The following is a 20,883-nucleotide window of genomic DNA, read 5'->3' on the forward strand; positions in this document are numbered from 1 at the left end:
AACGGAAACGAACAAGTTCAAAGGGTGCAAGAATGCACTAGCCAAGGGCACTCACTTTGGCTCCCCTCCCCCCTCTAACTTAACTATCACAGGTGCTATGAATTCAAAGTCAATTATACAATATTTGCTGTAAACTTCTTTGATAGGGAACATTTTAATATAATTAAGATTTTGGTGCAATCTGCAAATTGTTATCAATTATCAGTTCATTCAGGCAAAATTAACAAGGCCAAAAAAAAAAAAAATTTTTTTAGAGCTCTGAATATATTATTATCATTAGCATACAAATGAACTCACACCTATTAGACTATAATGATTTAGTACAGTTAAGGATGAGTGACACAAGATCGGAGCATAAAACAATCGAAATGGAAAAGCTTACAGTTCCTGGGGCCAATGACTACTGATTGCGAGTAGTTGGTGGTAGCCAAACGTGTCATTTTAATTTTCCCTAGGAAATGGGGGGGGGGGGAGTGTGCAAAGGCTGACACTGGTCGCTCAAATTCTCACGAGCCCCACAGAGCATAGGAGCAGTGACTCAACATCTTCCCACCCATCCTCCCCCCCCCCTTTTTTTTTTATAAAACTAAAAACTGAGACAGATGAAGGTGAAATTAAATTAAATGAAAAGGATTATATTCTTTCCTGAGATAAAATGTATTTCTTAGATTATTAAATGGTAGTATTTTTTACAGATTTTCTCACGACATTTTTATTGTTAAAAAACTTTATGAAATAACCAAAATCTTCAACATATTGTTCAGAGAAAACCAATAAATTAAAACATCAACAACATAAGAGAAGCGCACTCAGATTGTATTTCAGTTACTATTCTCAAGAATATAAAAAAAAAAAAAAAAGAAAAATCAACAGTCAAAGAAACTCATTTTGAAACAGCATGTATTATCTACCATGTTAAAATCTGTTCTGCGTCTCTTTCAATGTGAGTTTATTGCGAATGTTTACAGCAAGCAGAATTTTCCAAACATAACAACAATATAGACGTAAATTAAGATTCAGAAGAAACCCTACGAAAACGGAAATATTTCACAACACAAAAAACAGTAAATCGTGAAATTAAAACGAACTAAAACTTTAAACAGCAATATTTCGCATTGCAATTTCTACTTCACAATTTAAAGGTGCGGCTCTGTTTACATTTTACTCTGGGTTGCTTTAATGTATCCAGGTTACCACGCTGTTTAATAGATTTTATTTCTCATTTCGCCAATGTACTGTAATTGGTTTTGTTCGGCGATCCTAGCCGGTCGACCACTGAGTAGCCGGTTGCTAACCGCTGCGTTCTATCATCAACCGGTTACCGTATTAATATGAAGCACGTGATCATTAGGTGTCACGTGATCGATTAACCGGTAGCTACTAGTTGAGCTCGGCGAACGCAAGCATTCCTTGCGTTCGACGAAACTCATCGGTCGACCGGTTACTAACCGCAGCGTTCTATGATCCACCGGTTACCATTCTAAGCAGTTGATTGGAGCACGTGATCATTAGCTGTCACGTGGTTAACTAACCAGTAGCTACCATAGACTAATAATAAGAGTAGACCGAGCTTTCTCATTCTTGCTGATGAAGAAAATTGGTTCATAGATGTATCATGTGACTAGTGGAAGGGCTTGGCGAAGACTTTGGCAGCATGGTTGCTAGATGGCAGCATTATCTATAGTTTGCCACTCGACATGTATTTTAAGACAATGTGTTTTCATTAAAAAAAACTTCCAAGTACAGAGATTGAACTGTTTTTCTTTTAGTTATGCATTATTTTGACATTAGTAATAGTTTTGGATCAGTTTTCGATAACTTTTATTTCATTTGGAGCTGTCAGCGTTGGCGTGAACGAAATGGCGTAAACATTTTGCGCTAACGCAAAAAGGTGCTAATCGGTATCTTAAATTGAAACTGTAGGTAAAAATCTTACCGTTTGCTGATTCTTCTTGGTCGCTTGCATCTTTTATTGCTTAGAGAGTTATTGAAATTGACTAAAGAAAATGCACAATACTATCTAAACGAAAAACTCACTATATTAACAAAATATTTACAACTTAGAATAACAAATTTACAAATCGGACTCTATAAAAGATCATTCTTCCGTGTTCCATCAATTCTATTTATTTTATTTCGCGCTGGCGTTGATCGTCTGCTAGGATTAACGCTCGCTGTTGCTAGGATATCCACCAGTCACATGGTTTGGTTTATGAGCAGCAAAAGGGTTGCTATAGCTCGGTCTACTCTTATTATTAGTCTATGGTAGCTACCGTAACGAAAGCATTGAGAGCGTTTCAAAATTCGCCGCCGGGAACATTGGGCGCCGAGCATTTTAGGCCCCGGGAATACTGGGCACAATATGCTCGGCGCCCAAAGTTCCCGGCGCCCAAAGTGTTCGGCGCCCAAAGTTTCCGGCGCCCAAAATGCTCGGCGCCCAAAGTTCCCGGCGCCCAAAATGCTCGGCGCCCAAAGTTCCCGGCGCCCAAAATGCTCGGCGCCCAAAGTTCCCGGCGCCCAATCTTCCTAAACCGTCTGGTATTGGGTGAAGATATTTTTCCAAGGGACAGGGAAGCTGCTGCCCATACAGCAGGAGTCGGGGTGACACGGACTTGCCGTTTTGGTGTCTGGTTGAATCGTTGTGATTGGTTAGGAGCGGAGGTGTGGCAAGGGGCAACAGTCGAAATGGCCCAATCATTCTCAAAGCTTGCAATCGCAAACGCTAACACATGGAAACTTGTCATATTTTATTTGTGATATGCAAACTGATAGAGATTTAAAATCTGTTTCACGCACCCAATTCTTTGTTTTTTGTTTAACTGAAATACAAAACGTTATTATTGAATAGACAAGTAGCTCTTATTCCGACTTCCCACTTCCGATTGTCCTAAATGTTTTACTTGAATTCGATATCCAACAGCGATTGCAAATCTGGTTGTTTGCGATTGTCTCAATTGCGATTGTAAGTGTTTCACTTGAATGCGTCCCGGAAACATTGGGTGCCTGGAACATTGGGCGCCGGGAACATTGGGTGCAGACATCTTTGGGTGCCGTAAATTTTAAAATGTTAAATACTGGGTTCTGAGACAGTAGATTTGTACGCGGGTCTTTGTCACTTTGTCGTGCACATATCGCGTCACCCCTGTTACTAACAACGAGATCACATAGTGGTTGCGTTCGATGAGCACGACCGAGAGCGACCGGTTAGTTAATCACGTGACAACTAATGATCACGTGCTCCAATCAACCAATCAACTGCTTAGAATGGTAACCAGTGAGGTAACCGGTTGATCATAGAACGCTGCGGTAAGTAACCAGTTACTTACTGGTTAACCGGTGAGGTTCGTCGAACGCACCCAGTATTTTTTAGTTCGTCACCTTGGTTAGTCATTGGTTAACCGGTTACTTGTTCGAACATACCCATCAAAAGTCATGTTAGTGTGTTTCGGTAAGTTTTAGTAACTACGACTGTGCTGAAAAGCTGATTCAGACAGACAGATGAGGTAATCATGCGATGGGTAAGAATGCGATTAATTAAAATTTCTGAACGGTTTATTTTTATTTCTCTCTTATTCATTTTATAAACTGTTTTAAAATAAATTTCTAATCACTGTTTGCCAAGAAATTATACTTTTGATCGATATATTTGTGTGTGGTTGTAACGTCAAAAAGAGCGATAATAGTTTGTTTACATATGTGTAGTAAATAAAAGTTCCTTTCCAAAATGACGTTTGATCAAATCGTGTTTCGCATACTGAAATCGGGACGTCGCATACATTAAATTCTATATTTTTCTGCCATTTCGAAGTTCTTCATTTGAAAAAGCTTTTTTGAGAAATTATATTAATTCGTTTTGGAACATATTGTTTTGATCACAATTGTTTTCCTGCTGGATATCGAGTTGAAAGCAGTAGTCTTGTGACTAGAGCATTCAAATTTCTTCCGTGGAAGAACGATAGAATAGAAACAAAGCGTGTTCAAACCCTTTTATGCTTTTAATAAGATGAATTCATGTTTTCCTAAATGAAGGAGAGAAATAAAATAAAATATGCTAACACTTTTCTTAAACTGAGTTTATTTACATTTGTTAAACAGTTTCATTAGAATGAAGTAATACGAGATTCTATTATTTTAACAGGTAGTTTTAAGCTTTTTTTTTTTGTTTCAATTTTGTGATGTGCACTTCCCAACCTCCTTCATTCCGAAAAAGTCATTAGTTTTGATTGTTGTTATTTTTTTACAACAATCGAAAAGATGTTGATTGTATTACTTTGCTCTTTTCTTGAATCCATCTTTTGTGTTGTGATAAAAGATGAAGATTTTAACTTAAAATACTCAGAAATAGTGGTTGATGAAAAACATACATTTCATTTTGTTTTCTTCGATGCCAGGAGATTTACATGCCCGGAGGAAAATAAATCTGCTTCCCAATGGCTAAAATCGCCATTTCATATACTAATGCCAAAAAATAATGTTAAGCAAATGAAATACATACTTATCATTCATTTAATGTTTGTGTGTATTTTTCTAGGGCTTGACCGATGGCAATTATATGCCGATGGGTCGATGCTAATTGTTGGCAGATTGTTCAAAGTCGGCAGATTATTTTTCGTTTCAAATTGCCAATAGAAACACTTTACTAAAGATAGCCGAAATGTAGGTTAAACACATTTTTGAAGCATTCAAGTATGATGGACAGATAAATGATTAGTATGATGCCTGAATAGTAGGGTGGACCGAGAAAAAGAAATTTTCGATAAGCAACATCTAATATCAAAAAAAAGTTGTGTATTGCCATTCTAAACATGGGAAAAATAATTTAAAAAATTAACATTTATGTCTTCAGATCACGCATTGGCTGCAAAGTTTAAAAAGAAGGTAAAAAATGGCTAATTTCAAACATTTTTATGAAAACTCAAATTTTTAAATTTTTTGTTCAAATGTCGTTTAAATGCTTCCTATTAACACTCGTTTTAAATACCTTTGAATATATTTATGCTCCTTTACAGTTTTTAGTTCGCGCATAAACCACAAAGTGTCGTGAAATTAACCGAAAATCGACGTTTTTAGCATATTTTGCACATTGCAGTATTTCTTCTTTCAGATTCCCAGTTACATATTTTTTTTTTATTATAAATGTGTACAATACAACTCTTTACTGGAAATGCTATTATATTTTACTTCATTAAGAACCAGAACCCACCACAAGTAGGTGGTTGCACTTTGTGTTCTGCTCTGCAATTTCCAAGAGGAATACTTATTTGCAGAACTTATGTACTTATACATTTACAGTAACTATAATATTTTAAACAAGTTTCTAAGTTTAAATTAAGTTTGATGTTGGACTTGTGACTCGATTTTCGCATGGATGATCATGAGCATAAATTTTTTCACATTAATCCACAAACATACATATCTTGGTCTCATCCCAAAATACCCAACCTGCCAACTCACTAACAAGTTTAATAATCCTTTCAGCAATCAGAGTGCAAAAAAGTATTTACTAAATTATAGGTAAAACTTCAACTGTTTTTATGAAATTAAATATAATTAACTTGCAAAGAACTCGGTCAGAAGAAATAAAGTTATAAAAATTAACCTAACAAGCGAGCAAAATTATTTGATATACAGTAGAGCATCGTTCATACGTTTCTCTTTTATACGTTTTTATCGATTATACATTTTTAAAATTGGTTCTAGCAGAGTCTAATGCACAATAATCTACACCTATTATACATTTTCTCATTTGTATGCTTTTATCACACAGTTCCTTCAAAAACGTATAATCAGTGCTTCACTGTATATTGTCAATAGAATACAGAGAGAAAAATGTGATATTGATCTCGCTCTCCCAAATCCAAGATCTTTCAGTAATTAGCATTCATTAACATGTGCTAACCAAGTGCAGGGTCAGTATATTTTTTAAACTAAGCTAATAATAGAATGAAGAAACTTGTAAATTATATCTTTAAAAATTATGCTTGTATGTTTCTATTCGATGTTCAAAAAATCTACAAATTGGGTGTCTGATGATCTTCTAAGCATCGCCGATTCGGTGATTAAAAGCAATGCTTACTTGGCTATTTTTGAGAACTAGTTCTTGGTCAATGGTCATGGCAGTGAACTAGAAACAAAATACGGGGGGGGGGGGGGGGGGCTTCTGAACTCTTGGGCAAAACTTTAAGGGTGGATAGTACACATTTGGACAAACAATGTAACTGCAAAAATAAAGATCCGAAACGCCTTCCGAGGAAGACAGGCGTCATTAAAGTTCAGGGTCTAAAATTTTAAATGATCATAAAAAACGGAAAAATTGGTTGATTCGTTTGCAGTTTTCGCTAAAGTTATTCTATTTATCAGTATTTTCTTGAAGGTAAATTTTGAAGATGTAGTTTAAGAAATACCGATATAAGGGCGCTTTAGATTTTGGAGTAACAAACAACTATTTTTACTGTTAATTTTGAATCACATTAAATGTTTTCTAATGCTTGGACTCAAACTTAAATTTTGAGCTCAAAATCTGAATTGTTGGGAATGATTAAGGAGCAAAAACTGAACTGTCTTTGAAGGTTGAAATTCACTTTGTCACAAAAAATTGTATGCATCAAGAATAAATTGAGCTGCAACCAACAAACTCGTCTGGAATGTAGTTTGGTAAGAGATGATATAAATGTTGTTGCCAGTAATGAAAGGGTAAGAGCGCTATGCGCATACAAGATGCGCAGATACGTACGATTGAAAGTGTGAAAACTTGTGTCAAAGGGCACTGCAAACGAAACTGTTGAGTTGTAAGTACGCTTTTGTGAGTACGACGATCTTCTAGAGGTATACAAGCAAGTGTTGGACTTTTTAAAGGGACGTATAGTAGCTACATCCGTCGAAGTGATATGGTAGTAGCTTAGTGTAGGTGAAAATAAATGAATCACTCCATTGCGGTCGGTTTAGGCATTCTAGAAACAGAAATGAGCACGAAGATCGCATATCATTAGACTTGTTGATATGGCCACTACCGTATCAACAAGGTTGCTAACATTAGTTCCATGCCGTTTAACACCTTCCAAGAAACTGATGGTATCAAGAAAAACAATCCTGAGTAGACAGAAAGACACTGTTATCTTGAACCGGCAATCAATTGCGATGGATTGGATTTTCATCGATTAGATTTTCGCTGCCCTTGATTAGCTGGGTTATGACGGACAGGAGGCATGTTATCTTCAGTGATAAAACCCGATTTAATCTCATTGGTCAGGGGTAATCTATTTTACTCCATAATACCTTGTGTTTTGTCTTGTATAGCTGCTAGACGAGGCTGTACAACTAACGGTTTTGTAACCTTTATTGTGTCATAACTTCTTAATAAAACAATATTTTGTTCTGAATTTGTAAACCTTTCCTTATCTTGTCATAGGCAACATCCATGTTAAGTTTTGTGAAGATCGCTCGTTTCCTTCTGGGTTAATGTATTTTTTTTTGTGACGGAGTGTATTTCAACTTTTGAACACAGTTCAGTTTGCGCGATTTAATCACGCCCAATGATTCTGATTTTGAGCTGAAAATTTAAGTTTAAGTACAAGCATTAGAAAAAATCCAATGAAATTCAAAAATAGCGGTAAAAAATAGTTGTTCGTAACTCCTAAGTCTAAAGCTTCTCTATCGGTATTTTTTAAACTACATCTTCAAAATTTATTTTCAAGAAAGTACTAATAAAAAATAAAGAACATTTTAGCAAAAACTGCAAAAGAATCTACCAATTTATCCGTTTTTTATGATCATTTGAAATTTTGGTCCCTAAACTTTAATGACGCCTATCTCCTTCGGAAGATGTTTGGGACCCTTATTTTTGCCATTATATTTTTTATCCTGATGTGTACTATCATTCCTTAAAGATTTTCCAAAGAGTTCAGAAACACCCTGTATGAAGGAATTGGATTACAGTAGGGTTTACAATGCAAGAGATTACACATTAAGAAACATTTCTGTAGCTACAAGAAAATTTCCTCACCAAAATTAAGATTTGAAGCTTGTAACTATAGCAACATGTTTACATCCCTCCACTTCAGTGATGATGTGAGAAGCAAGTATATTTTATCATTTATATATATATATATATATATATATATATATATATATATATATATATATATATATATATATATATATATATATATATATATATATATATATATAAACATCAATAGAACAATAAACAGACAAGGTTACAACAAAGATAAATGACATAGATGAAGCCAGTACTCTCCAGCAGTGTAAACTTCATCCTATGGTCGAAAGATCAAAAATTTTAATACTAAAACTAAGAATAGACTGTTTAATTCCGAAAAAGTCAACATTCAGGATTACATTGGGCAAAAGCACCACATGTGAAAAATGAATGCAGATTTTTAGAACTAAGACCTAAAACTAAGCACTTGGGTTTCGTCTCGGACAATTAGAAGCCAAGGCTATCAATAGTGGCCCTCCACCGTACCGCCAGCAACAATTAAAAGTCTTACCTATGTGTCCATCTCACACACCACCAAAAGTCAACTAAAACTACATTTATAAGACTTCAACTTTCCAAGTCAGATAATTTCTCAGTATTAAACATTTTACATATTATTAATTCATCTTTTTTTCCAGAAAATTTAATATAGGAACCTGAAGTAAAATTGGTAAGGGCGCTAGTCACAAGCCTTTGCCTTAAATAAGAAAAAATTACGAACCAGCAAAAGGGGACTAAGGACCATTGTTTTGTTGCACCTATGCTTGCCCCTCCCTCATGGGAATCACCCATGAATGTATAGGGGAAAAGGGGGCACATGTGAACATGGTACGTTTTACTAGGATAACAACACACAAAAAATCTTTAAAAAATTCTCATGTATAGGCTACTTCTTAAACTTTCAGAGCAAGGAGTTAGTTTATGTTCCTGTGGTGACAGCTTCTTTGTTTTAGCGGATGCTGATGTACTTTTATTACTGTTTTCTTTGTGTAAAAACATATATTAAACTACTTAATAAGCTAAATTTAATTATTGTAAATCATTATATGAACATTCACGTATATTTATGCCAATGTTAAAATTTTGTAATTAAATTGAAAATTATTTATTTTGGAAAATTAGTTCTAAGGTAGATGATGGGGCATTTGTAAACACAACATGTAAGGGCACTTGTGAACAGTTCCAATATCCTCTCTATAACTATTATTTCACTGCAATCAATTTGTAAATTTAGTGTTAATTATTATTATATAATTATTTATTTTATTATTTTTTAAATTCTTTAGTTATTAAATAGTTGGCCAAAAATTTAGTGTTATATAATGTTTGCAAGGAAAGTAAAAACAAAATATTGTCTTAAACTAAAAACTGAAGTTTAGAATAATTTTAAAATTCATCATCATGTTATGTATGAAACTTAAACGCAATATACAAGAATAAACTTTACAAAATAACATATTCTTTGTGTTGTTTTGTCTTATAAGGTTTTTTCTTGTTGATCCAGCAATTAAAACATGCTATGAAACTTTAAAATTTGACATTGAGCGGAGTTATAGTTCAGAAAAAATATTTTCTTAATGACAGTCACTGTACAATTCAAACCAACACAGGATAGTTACAAACCCTTCAATGAAATTGGTATATACGTGTATGTCTCATATTAAAGAGTTTTTTGCTGAAATATGATGCTACTCCAGCATTTATCAATATTTTTTGCATGTGCCCCAAGCTTGTTCACATCTGCCCCCCTAATAGGGGCACGTGTGAACAATTAAAGACATTTTTTCAAATTCCATAAAGCAAAGAAATATATTTTTTTTGAAATCTAAAAAAAATCCATGGCACAAAGAAAAGAAGATTCAATCATGAGAACCCTTTTTCTATGAGAAATTGATAATATTTTTGGAGAAATTTAGAAATGAAAAAAAAAAGTTCATATGTGCTCCCTTTTCCCCTATATATTATTTGCATTATTTTTTTTTTACTACTCTTACTCTGAAACATGATTACATGCTTTTATTTTTATTTACTGGAAGTAACATTATTGTATGTTATTTTAGGGATGTTGTTTTTATGAAATGAAACTGAAAGCCTTTCGTCTTTCTGTGCTGTGTTTTCTTTTGCTTCGATTCCATTTTGTCTTTTCAGGTAATGAAAAAGTTTTGCAAATTATTTTTATACCTTCTCACACATCTCAATTTATTCACATATTTGTTTAATATTTTGTTCATTAATAAAAACAAGATGTCGTCACTCAAAGCAACAGTAGGATATCTTACCGTTATTTCTGGGATCAGGGGTCTGTCCAGGATTTTTCAAAGTCCGTTTTTTGTGAAAAATTAAATAATTTTGTGAAAAATGAATTAATTTTGTGAAAAGTCAAATAATTTTGCAAAAAAAAAAAAAAAAAAACACTTTTTTTTGTTAAAACAAAATTTTAGAATTTAGATACGGCACAAACTGCATTTATTTAAACTTAAAGTTTGAGTGTTTTCCTCTTCTATGTTGAGAATATCATTCTGGGGTGTTTTTCTAGTATTTGGTGGGAGGGGGGGGGGGTGCATCACTCTCTCAAGTATCAATATTTATCTACCATTCTACATTATGTTAAATTATACTAGAAATATTTCTGTACAGTATTTAAAATAATTGTAACAAAAAAAACTAAAATTCAGAGAAGGGTTCATATTTATTTTTTTGACCCAAGACACTCTTAAAAAGCACAAAATTTTGTTTAAAACTTACAAATTCCATGATCTTAACAAAAATATAAAAAGATTTTATTTGTTTACCTCTGAACAAAGAGTACTAAACATCGAAAATTCGAAAAAATCAGGTTCCCATAGCGAATGCAAAGAGGTAGCAATTCTCAAAGTGAAGGCATCAAAAATATAAAAATGGCTTGTAAAAGAAATATTTGTGATAAAAATTTTTTAAATTGAATTTTAGAGTCCTATGATAAACATATTAATATCTGTGGACACAGTTGAAGCAAAAAAGAAAGAAAAAACAAATTAAACCATCGATTCAGCATTTTAATTTTTGACTCATAAAAGAAACGAATTTTGCTTTAAAAACTTGAAATGAGCATTCTAATAAAAAAAAAGAAGACTTTTCATTTATTTGCTTCCTGATAAGGCGAAGTTAGCTTGAAAAAATAACAAAATATGATTCTCATATCGGATGTTAAAAGATTGCATTTTTCAAAATGTAGACATAGAAAAAAAAAAAAACGGTAATAATCCTTGTTAGCATCGAAAAATCAAACCCATATAATTTTCTCCTAAAATAACAGGTAAATATCTCGCACCATAGAAACAAACACAAATATTGACAAGCTGGTAAAAAGATGAGAATATTTTCTAATCAAGTCATTATAAAGTTTTAACGCCAGATGCTGAATGGTGATAATTTTGAAGTTGTTAACCCTATCTGAGATAAGCGATTATTTTTCCCCCACCTTTACTATCCCCTTACAGTTCTAAGTTCATTTCGCTGATATATATTGTTATTATTATTGTTTATTAAATCATGAGTGGGGGGGGGAGGTGTGGTGGAGAAAAGTGCTTACCAGCGCCTTTTCAAAAAAGTTTACAACAACACTGCTGCTAATTAGCTGGGATAAAACAAACAAAATTATTTAAAACCAAACTTATTTTCAGCTGTTAATTTCTTTCCAAGAAACAAACAGCAAGCATTATATTTATTTGGCAGTAGCAATTATTTATCGCTGGCAGGAGCAAACACAAGAGTGCGGATTTTTTTTCTTTGCAAAATTAGCAGATTTTGTATAAGCTGATCCCTCTAATTTGACTTTAAAAAATGTTCCAAAAGTTATTGGTTTTATACACGAAAATATGCGTTATTTTGCTTTCAGATTTGCTCTTTCAGTAAACAATTTGTGAAAGATCCTTTCTTGTTTATCAGAATTTTGTGAATTGTCCGTTTTGGTTGATCAGATTTCTGTGAAGGGTCTGTTAACGGACCTAAATATCCTCTGGCCAGACCCCTGGGGATTAGATGTCTTACTGTTGCTTTGAGGTGACGTTATATTATATAGAGAGAAAATATTACACTTTGAACAATTAGTAAAAGGTGTCGAAAATGAAAATTGAGGTGAACAAACAAAAAGTGCCTGTACAAATAGCTTATTTCCATTGGTGGTCTAAGGAAAGGCTCGGGGTTTGGTGGATATCCACTTGTTAAGCATCAAAAGGGGTTCAACTGAGCCATTTTTTAGATTTTAAAAAAATGGGCATTTTAAGTAATCTCACTTTTACAGTTGTTAATTTTTAGAAATTTTAAAATTTTATTCCCAAGGCTGTATGCACCTAAGAATTAGAATAAAATATGTTATGAAACTACCACATAATAGTCGGGGGGCTACGGGGGAAGAAACTGCAAATTGTGATAAAATTATGAAACTTGGCATGCTTGTAAAGATTGTATAAACAAAAATTTTAGGAAGGGGAGGCATTCCAAAATCCCCCCCAAACCCCCCTGGCGGCCATTTTTGGTCCAAAACCAAAAAAAGGCGATTCTTTTTAAATTTTCGTTATTATAATTTTTTAAATCATTGGTTGTGTCATTATATGGATGTTTATTACATTTTTTACTATTTAAAACTCCAAAAAATGTCTAATTTCAGAAATAACTTCACAAAAAGTTTTTTTTTTTAAATAGATATTTTTAAATTGTGATTCCCTGAAGTGATTTTCCCCCCATAACATAATTACCGGTTTCTGAATTTAAAGATACATTACATTAGTGTTATAACAAAGTAGGGTTCCAGTTATCCGAACTCTAATTGCCCGAACTGTCCAATTATCCGGTCATGATGCCCCTCGTTTTAAATGACTGAGCACACATAATTGAAACTATTTGCGAAGGGTATAATAGAATAAGGACTTGAAGAAAAAAGGGAGAAATTAATTTCAAGACAACATAATTCTAATAGAAAGAAATTTAAAGTTTAATTTTAAATTTCTGTTCATTATTATTATTACTATTGTTGCTGTTGTTAATTCTCCGTCACCCAATTGATCATCAGTAAGCTTTTTCTCATTTTATATATATATAAAAAAAACATATATATAAACAAATTCAAGTTTTGGAGCACCGTATTAAAGCTGGTGCTTTTAAAATTAAAGTTTATTAGGTCATAGATATCAACCAACTTTAGTATCTTTACTGAAACTTTGAAGGAGTTGATTTTGTGTGAGTGTGTGTGTGTTTTTTTTTCATCTTATTGCTGTACGCTACACATATACTTTGGCAACTCTGCTGGATGGTTACCAGTTTTTATTCAAGATCTTTTTCTTTTACCCACAAACCTTCCAGACGTACACAAAGCCTTTGAAAAAGGAACGTTTATTGTAAAAAAGACAATGAACTTGTTTTCTGTAATTGGATCGGACCATGCTTCGCAAAACAGTGCGATAGTGAAAGGAGATGGTGGGGCTATTGGTCTTTCACAGATCCAACTGCGTTAAGAAGATGGATGTTGGCTGGTCTTCAAATCATCGATTTAATTACACAGTTTGAAAAAGTTACCTCTGCTGATTTAAAGAAACGATGTATAAGCGCAATGAAGAAATGTTAAGTTTCCAAAGCATGTTTTCAAGAAAGGTCTTGAAGAGAAATAGCTAAACATGAGATCCATTTTTAGAGTCATCGAAAGAATTGTTCTCATTGGAGACGAATGTAGCAGTAGACGAAGAATATGTGAAGCAACTGATGAAGATAGGGCAAGTTGAGGAAAAAAAACAGTGCAACAAATTTATAGAGAAAAGAGTTGTGACTCAAAAGTCACTTTATGTTCACAGGTAGAAAAACAATAACTTTTTAGCATTTCATTTTTCCAGAAAAATCAGTAAGTCTGCTCTTTTACTGAAAAGATCAAAATCCGATACAGATTCGTTTCAAAGCTTTTCATTATTTGCAATACCGTAAATTTCAACCTAGTTGAATTTCTCCTCTATGAAAATCAACCTCACCCTCCATCGATTTTAATAAATGGAGCTCTTTGAACGGGAAATAAGTCTGGTCAATAACATTCCTGCTCAGTGAGTTAAATTATAGTATTCCTACTGATGAAAACAACTCGAGAGAAGAAGAAAACAAGTAAAGATGGGATGATGAAGATGCAAATGATGAATGCTAATTTTAAAATAAGTGCAATGGAGATACATTGTGATGCCACTGTCTATGATGGTTCTTTCATCATTCACATAACCTACACACACCTAGGACAGAAAATTTTTCGGTGGAGTATCTGCATTCTTTTCAGGATACAACAAGAAAGACATAAGAAGAATAAGAGAAAGATATCATTTTAGAGAAAATGGTTAGCTTTCGAAGAACTGGTTCAGTTTCTACTAAACGCAGATAAGAGAATTGTTTTCCATGATTGCACTAGCTATATGATCTTATGTTTGCTCTTAATGATGTGACGGTGATTTTCATCGAATAAGACATCTCTAGTGCCTTAAAATCACGAAGAAGCTAATTTCTGGATCTTCGTTCATGTTTTGCTGCAATAAGAGGACACATGAGCATATTCGTTGGAACTGTTGACAACGATGCTTCCATCAGCTGTATAAAAAGGGGATAAAGATGATTTTGGAGCTGGAAAACACTTTCGACTTATATTAGTCCAAGACTTTAGCGTACAAATTCCGTCAGCAAAAATCAGTTGTTCTAAGAGAATTCCACTCATTCTCAGCGGAACTCTCATGGTTACCTCTTTTCTTGCCGGTCGGAAAAAAGTGACGAAGTGGAAATGATGAAAAGACTATCCTGATGTTATTGGAGTATTTCCATATATATATCCTAACCTAAAAAAAAATGCTCACCTAATTAAAATTTTCAAATATCTTAGCGATTCATGAATCTTTGCTACTACTCGTCTGCATGCAACTTGCCGTCCGTAAATGAAGCTGGAAACTGTTTTTCCACCAGCGAAAAATGATCAATGAATAACTTACCACCCACAGCTGAAGAAGCCCTAAGGCAAGTTGTTTAGTGATTATCAAAGTGGACATCAATGGGGCAGTATGTCCAAAAATTTAGCCTTAACTTCAATTTATGATTGGGGTTTTACAGTAACTGATGAAAAGCACGTTCTTATTTGTTTGAGTTTGTCCGAACTTTCAAGTTCTTGCTAAAAGCGAATTTACGTTATGCAAGTGTAAAAAAAACCTGCTGTCATTTTACTTGTGGGTGCTTCAAAAATGAACTTATCTAAACACCTATGTGTAAATACTGCAATGGAAAATGTTATGTACTTGTGTAAATTACTTGTAAATTCAAACGTTTAAAATTGCCTTCTATATAATCTTTGAATGCATCACTTAATCAGATTTGTATTGCAATTTAGTTGTAGTTTTTGTAACAGTGAATTATATTTCAATAAATAACAATTTTATTAATAGTAAAAATATTGCTAGCTTTATTAACATAGCACTAAACTTCTTATTGTAGCAATTAAATATTTCTTCCTCTTACATGGTTTAAAACATAGAACAAACGCCTCAAATCGTCGAATGAGAAAAAAACTTGAAACTTCTTTTAAAGCGTTTAATAATAATAAAGATTGGAGTTCTGTAAAAATAACGTCCGTGCCTCCTCCCCCTTATTTCAAGTGCACATATGACTGATGAAACTGCAGAATGTGAGTGAAACTTCCAAAAAATTGCGTACTTCATTTCCAAGTGTTTGAAGTTTTTTTTTTTTCACTGATAATGAAAATTTCGTTTTAACTAATCAAAGTGCTGTATTTATTCTTAAACAACAATTCAAATGTTTGTTTAAAGTTTTGAAAAAATTACTAGCTTTGTTTATGGTTTTTAACTTCCAGTTTTATTCTTAGTTTTGTAATCAATTTTTAATCGTAAACTGTAAAACATAGGTTCGGATTTTCTGATGTTTCGGATTTCTGGGGTTCGGATTATTGGGTTCTACTGTAAATGAATTGATTTTCCTTAACACAGTGCTTTAAAATGCATTAAAAAAAACATTTCTCAAACGACAACCTCAAGAAATGTTAAAGACTTTGATTACTTAAAGTTTTGTTTCAAAAATCAAGTTTTTAAAATTAATTTTAAAATTAGGAGGTTTAGAGATATTTTGATGACTTTTTGCGCTTTAGTAAGCATAATAGAACTCCCAAAAGAAGATACAGTGGGTATTTTTCAAAAAATAAAAAAGAAAAGTAGTTTTGGATTTTTGACCAAAAATGGCTGCCAGGGGGGTTTTGGGGGGGGGGGGGGATTTTGAATTGCCTCCCCTTCCAAAAATGTTTGTTAGTACATTGTCTACATGCATGCCAAGTTTCATGATTTTATCACAAAATGCAGTTTCCGGCTATATTTTCTACCATAGCCCCTCTACTATAAGGGCTTCAGCTGTCATCCCTGTTTAGTGAAAAAACCTGCTTTTTCATTTTAGGAAAAAATCATGAAATCGGTAAAAATGCAGTTTTTTCACCACAATTTTTTCCCCAATCCGAACTAAATTTTTAAATGATGTCTAGACGATTTATAGGTCATTGTTTATTTTTATTTATTAGTAGAAAAAAGTGTTTGAATTAAAATTGTGTTCATTTCAAATCATAGGTTTTTCTGATTTTTTTTTCAACATGATTGATTTTGTGCAGAACTTTAATAAGCTGTAGCTGGAGGAAATTTGTTTTCTTGCAAAATGTTTTTCGGATATTTTATGTCCTTTACAGGGATATGAGTTGTTCTATTTTTACTATATTTTTGAAATAATCGTCAAAAGTGTCCTATATTTCTGAAATTGTCCTATATTTCCTGTATTCCCTTATTTTGTCCTATATATTTTTAAAAATGATCATTAAAAAAACTTTTATGTCACTTGATACACTTTCTTTAAAGGCTTGACAAAAGATAATTCAAGACCGCTAAAAAATGACTTATGCTTAATAATAAAAAATTTTTGGGAATCTCAGCTGGTGCCTGTCTATTGATATTTTGTTACATGTGTAGAATTTTAAGCTTTAGTGAACTGTATTTTATGACATATTCTCCAAACTATTGATGAAACTTATGATATAATTTGTTAATGAATCGACTTTAGCAACTAAATCTTGGGAAGATTTTATACAAAAAGAGCTAGTCTGTTTGAAATATTTAAATGTTGGTAACTTTGTCCCCCCCCCAAAAAAAAGGGCTGAATAATTTATCTCCAGATTCAAATTTTTAATTTCTAGCAAATGCTAAAAAGTTTTGCATTAATGTAACCATATATTTGCAGCAGAATTTACAATTTAAAAAAAGACGTTTAAAAAAAATCATCCTCTTCTTAAGAAGAGACCTTCCAAAGCTACATTACTGTCAGGAGGATATCTTTGCAATGTATTTCGCCAAGTTTAACTAGGTCTAGAAAGTCAGAGTCAGATGGGTTTTGGGTTGAAGGAGGGAAGTTGAAGGGTTTAAAAGTCCAAGAGTCAGAATTGATTGTTTTCCCTCCAACCTCACAGCCCTGATGCTATAGAAAGCAACAGATCTTTATGTAAATGATGATGAAATTGTTGAATAATGGATCTTTGGAATAGTACTTGAAAATCAATTGATTCATATTGGGAAAATGTTTTTAGAATGATGAACATTATCAGCTTTCTAAACACATATGCTTTGGACTTTTAGTAGGAATTTACATGTTTAACTCCTTCACATGGTGTAGCATTGGTTGAAAGAGTCCCCCCCCTCCATAAACAAAAGGGTACTGTCAGAAAAAGGGCATCTTTTATGCATTGATGCTGTAATAAAGTGTTTTAAGTTTAATAAGGATGCTAGAATTGTGATGGAAATTAATGCATGCTTTACTAATAAAATTATTCTGTTTTATCAAGCTGCTCACTTGAAATACAAATCTCAAAAAGTAACGGAAAATCTGAGAATTACACTGAAAATCAGAGGCAAAAAAGAAAAAAAAAAAAACGAGCTGATGTGTGCATCACATGACTTCCTTTTACTCATATTTTAATGTCATTTTCCCATTATTGGCAATTTTAATGTGATTCAATAGCAATGATTTCCTCCCAAAAAGGGGCAAAGATCCCTTTAGAAACACCCGAATGCAACCAAAAGGGGAGGTGCACAACTAGACCCCACTAGGAGTTCACGTACCAAATTTCAACATTCTAGGACGTACCGTTCTTGAGTTATGCGACATACATATGCACATACATACGTACATACGGTTGTCACGAGAAAAGTCGTTGTAATTAACTCGGGGAATGTCAAGATGGTTATTTCGTGTGTTTATACGTTCTTAGGCACTTATCCGCGTGTGGTCCGGTTGAAAAAAAAATCAACATTAATTCGGGGGTGAGCAAAATGGAAATTGATGTAGAATTTTGAGTGAATTCTTTTTTTTTGTGAATACAATACCTTCTTTTTTGGAAAAGGAAGTAAAAAAGCAGAATATACTTCAATAGCAAAAAAAAGTAAAAAATAGTTCTTTACAAAAATGACCGAAATGTTGAACATAATTTTATCACACTTGAGCTCTTTTAACTGCACAAGCAAAAACGGGCAAACGTAGATTTTGACAACGATTAATAACGAGCTGATGTGTGCATCACATGACTTCCTTTTACACCAATTTAATGCTATTTCCCTATTATTGCAATTTTAATGGGATTCTCTCTCTAACTCTTTAAATATCACTAGCAATGGCCACATTGAAAGCAGATTTAAAAAAAAAAAAAAAAACGCCAAATTTTTCGCCAAGTTGGCGACAAAACTTGGCAACCAAAAGACTGGCGATATATCGCCAAGTGACCGCCAAATTATAACACCACTTGAGTTTGCATCGAAATTAACAATGATTTCCCCCCAAAAAGGTGCAAAAGACCCCTTTAGAAACACCCGAATGCAACCAAAATAGGAGGTGCACAACTAGACCCCACTACGAGTCTATGTACCAAATTTCAACTTTCTAGGACATACCATTTTTGAGTTATGCGAGATACATACGCACATACGCACATACGCACATACATACAGACGTCACGAGAAAAGTCGTTGTAATTACCTCGGTGATGGTCAAAATGGATATTTCGCGTGTCTATACATTCTTAGGCACTTTTCCGCATGTGGTCGAATCGAAAAAAAAACTCAACATTCATTTGGGGGTGAGCAAAATGGAAATTAAGGGCGATTTTTGAGTGAAAATTTTTTCGCGAATACAATACTTCCTTTTTTGTAAAAGGAAGTAAAAAGGCTCCTGTAGTTAAAAAGAATAGATAATGAAAATTGAAAAATTGATTCTGCTCAGTTTTTGATTTATTGTAGGCAATCAAAGAATGAAAAATGGCATTAAACATAGATGCATGCAAAAAACAGAAGCTTCACAAGCTCTTATTAGCTCTTATTGATGCAGGTAATAAAAATATTAAAGTTGCAAAAGATGAAATATAGAAACATGATTAGACAAAAGCTCTTTGAAAATGCAAATATTCCATGCTTGAAAGTAGTTCTATTATATATAAATAACTGTCATTATGTTTAAAATTTGTTAAAAAATATTTTTTAATCTATTTTTCAAAAGTTGTTCTTTCAACAACGGGAATTTCATTCTAAACGAAAGTTGGAATTTTCATTTGAGTTTTTAACAGTATGCAGTTTGATCAATTGAACTCATTGATGATAGTAAATGCAAGAATAATTAGATAATGCATGCTGTATATTATTTATTTTTTCATAGGGGCAAAATCTTTAATTTAACATGTCCTATATTTTTCATAGAAAATGTCCTATATGTTACCAATTAATTACTTCTCCCGCTGTCATTAGCTGTAATTACTGTCATTTTTTCAAAAAAATCGGATGGTCATGTGACACTTTTCAGAGTTGCCTTCCTAATTTCCAATGAGATGACTACACTTTTAAAAAGTAAATTTCATTCCAAAAAATTCAATCAACTTATCCTCCTGAATTTTTTGACACATTTTGTTGCAAATTATTCCTCACTCAATTGTGTTTGCAAATCATACCTCAACAAAGATGAAATGGCAAAAAACGTTTTCTCTATAGGAAAGATTTTAGTTGCTAATTTTGTAGCTATAAATATTTGTCAAACAGATAATGAAATTTACACCTTTACTCTTGTAACTTGTTTGTTTTCCATGTTGATTGATTGTACTTTAGTATTGCTCTTCTGACAGTTTTATAAACTTTTGGAGGTTATAAGCTTATGTAATTTAATAATGCTTTCATTTTACCCTAAAAATTGTGCTGAATTGATATTATATTTCAATTAACACTGATTCTAATTTGAAACTCATGATTTTAGAAGGATATGTATCCTGTCAAGATATTAGGTCTACAAAGTTATTGGTTGATTCCCAGTCTACTCCTTATGGCAATTTGTCTGCTGGAGCTTATAAAAAAATTAATGATGCTGAAACTTTAACTGATTGTGTTGATGTCTGCTGTGAAGATGAAACTTGTAATGTTGCATTTCTTTTCAACACATCATGTTATTCAATCCAATGTGACAGTTACAAGTTATGTCAGCCCCTAAAGAGATCAGGAAAGAAATTTGAGAAGTCCTATGTGGTTGTGGTTCGATACCCTGGTTAGTAATTAATGGTCTTCTGGTTGTTTGAGTGCAATTGATGTAAAAGTGCAGTTTTGAAGTTTATATACTATTTCTGAAAAATACCAAAGTGGTGCTATTATTTAATTTTGTTTCTTTATAATCTGATCCTATATTTTATTTGTGTTTTCATTTTTTGCCACTTCTTCTGTACAGTTCAACTGACTGATCCATTACTTGAAATACAGTATAACTTCAATTTAACAATACCAGATTTAACGATTTCCTCAATTTAATGATACATTTCACTGGTCCAG

General features: G+C 33.0%; 1 protein-coding gene across 1 annotated transcript in view; it reads left to right on the forward strand.

Annotated features, from left to right (window-relative positions):
* The first annotated feature begins 3,492 nt into the window (after window positions 1-3,492).
* The window catches only part of LOC129218416 (dyslexia-associated protein KIAA0319 homolog), a 159,281-nt gene continuing 141,890 nt past the window's right edge, over window positions 3,493-20,883 (forward strand). Inside the window, exons 1-3 of the mRNA XM_054852671.1 lie at window positions 3,493-3,518; window positions 10,060-10,147; window positions 20,321-20,605. Coding sequence (XP_054708646.1) covers window positions 3,510-3,518; window positions 10,060-10,147; window positions 20,321-20,605 — 382 coding nt within the window. The 5' untranslated portion in view covers window positions 3,493-3,509. The remainder of the gene's footprint in view (window positions 3,519-10,059; window positions 10,148-20,320; window positions 20,606-20,883) is intronic.

This window comes from Uloborus diversus, chromosome 3, assembly GCF_026930045.1.
Source record: "Uloborus diversus isolate 005 chromosome 3, Udiv.v.3.1, whole genome shotgun sequence".
NCBI lineage: Eukaryota > Metazoa > Arthropoda > Arachnida > Araneae > Uloboridae > Uloborus > Uloborus diversus.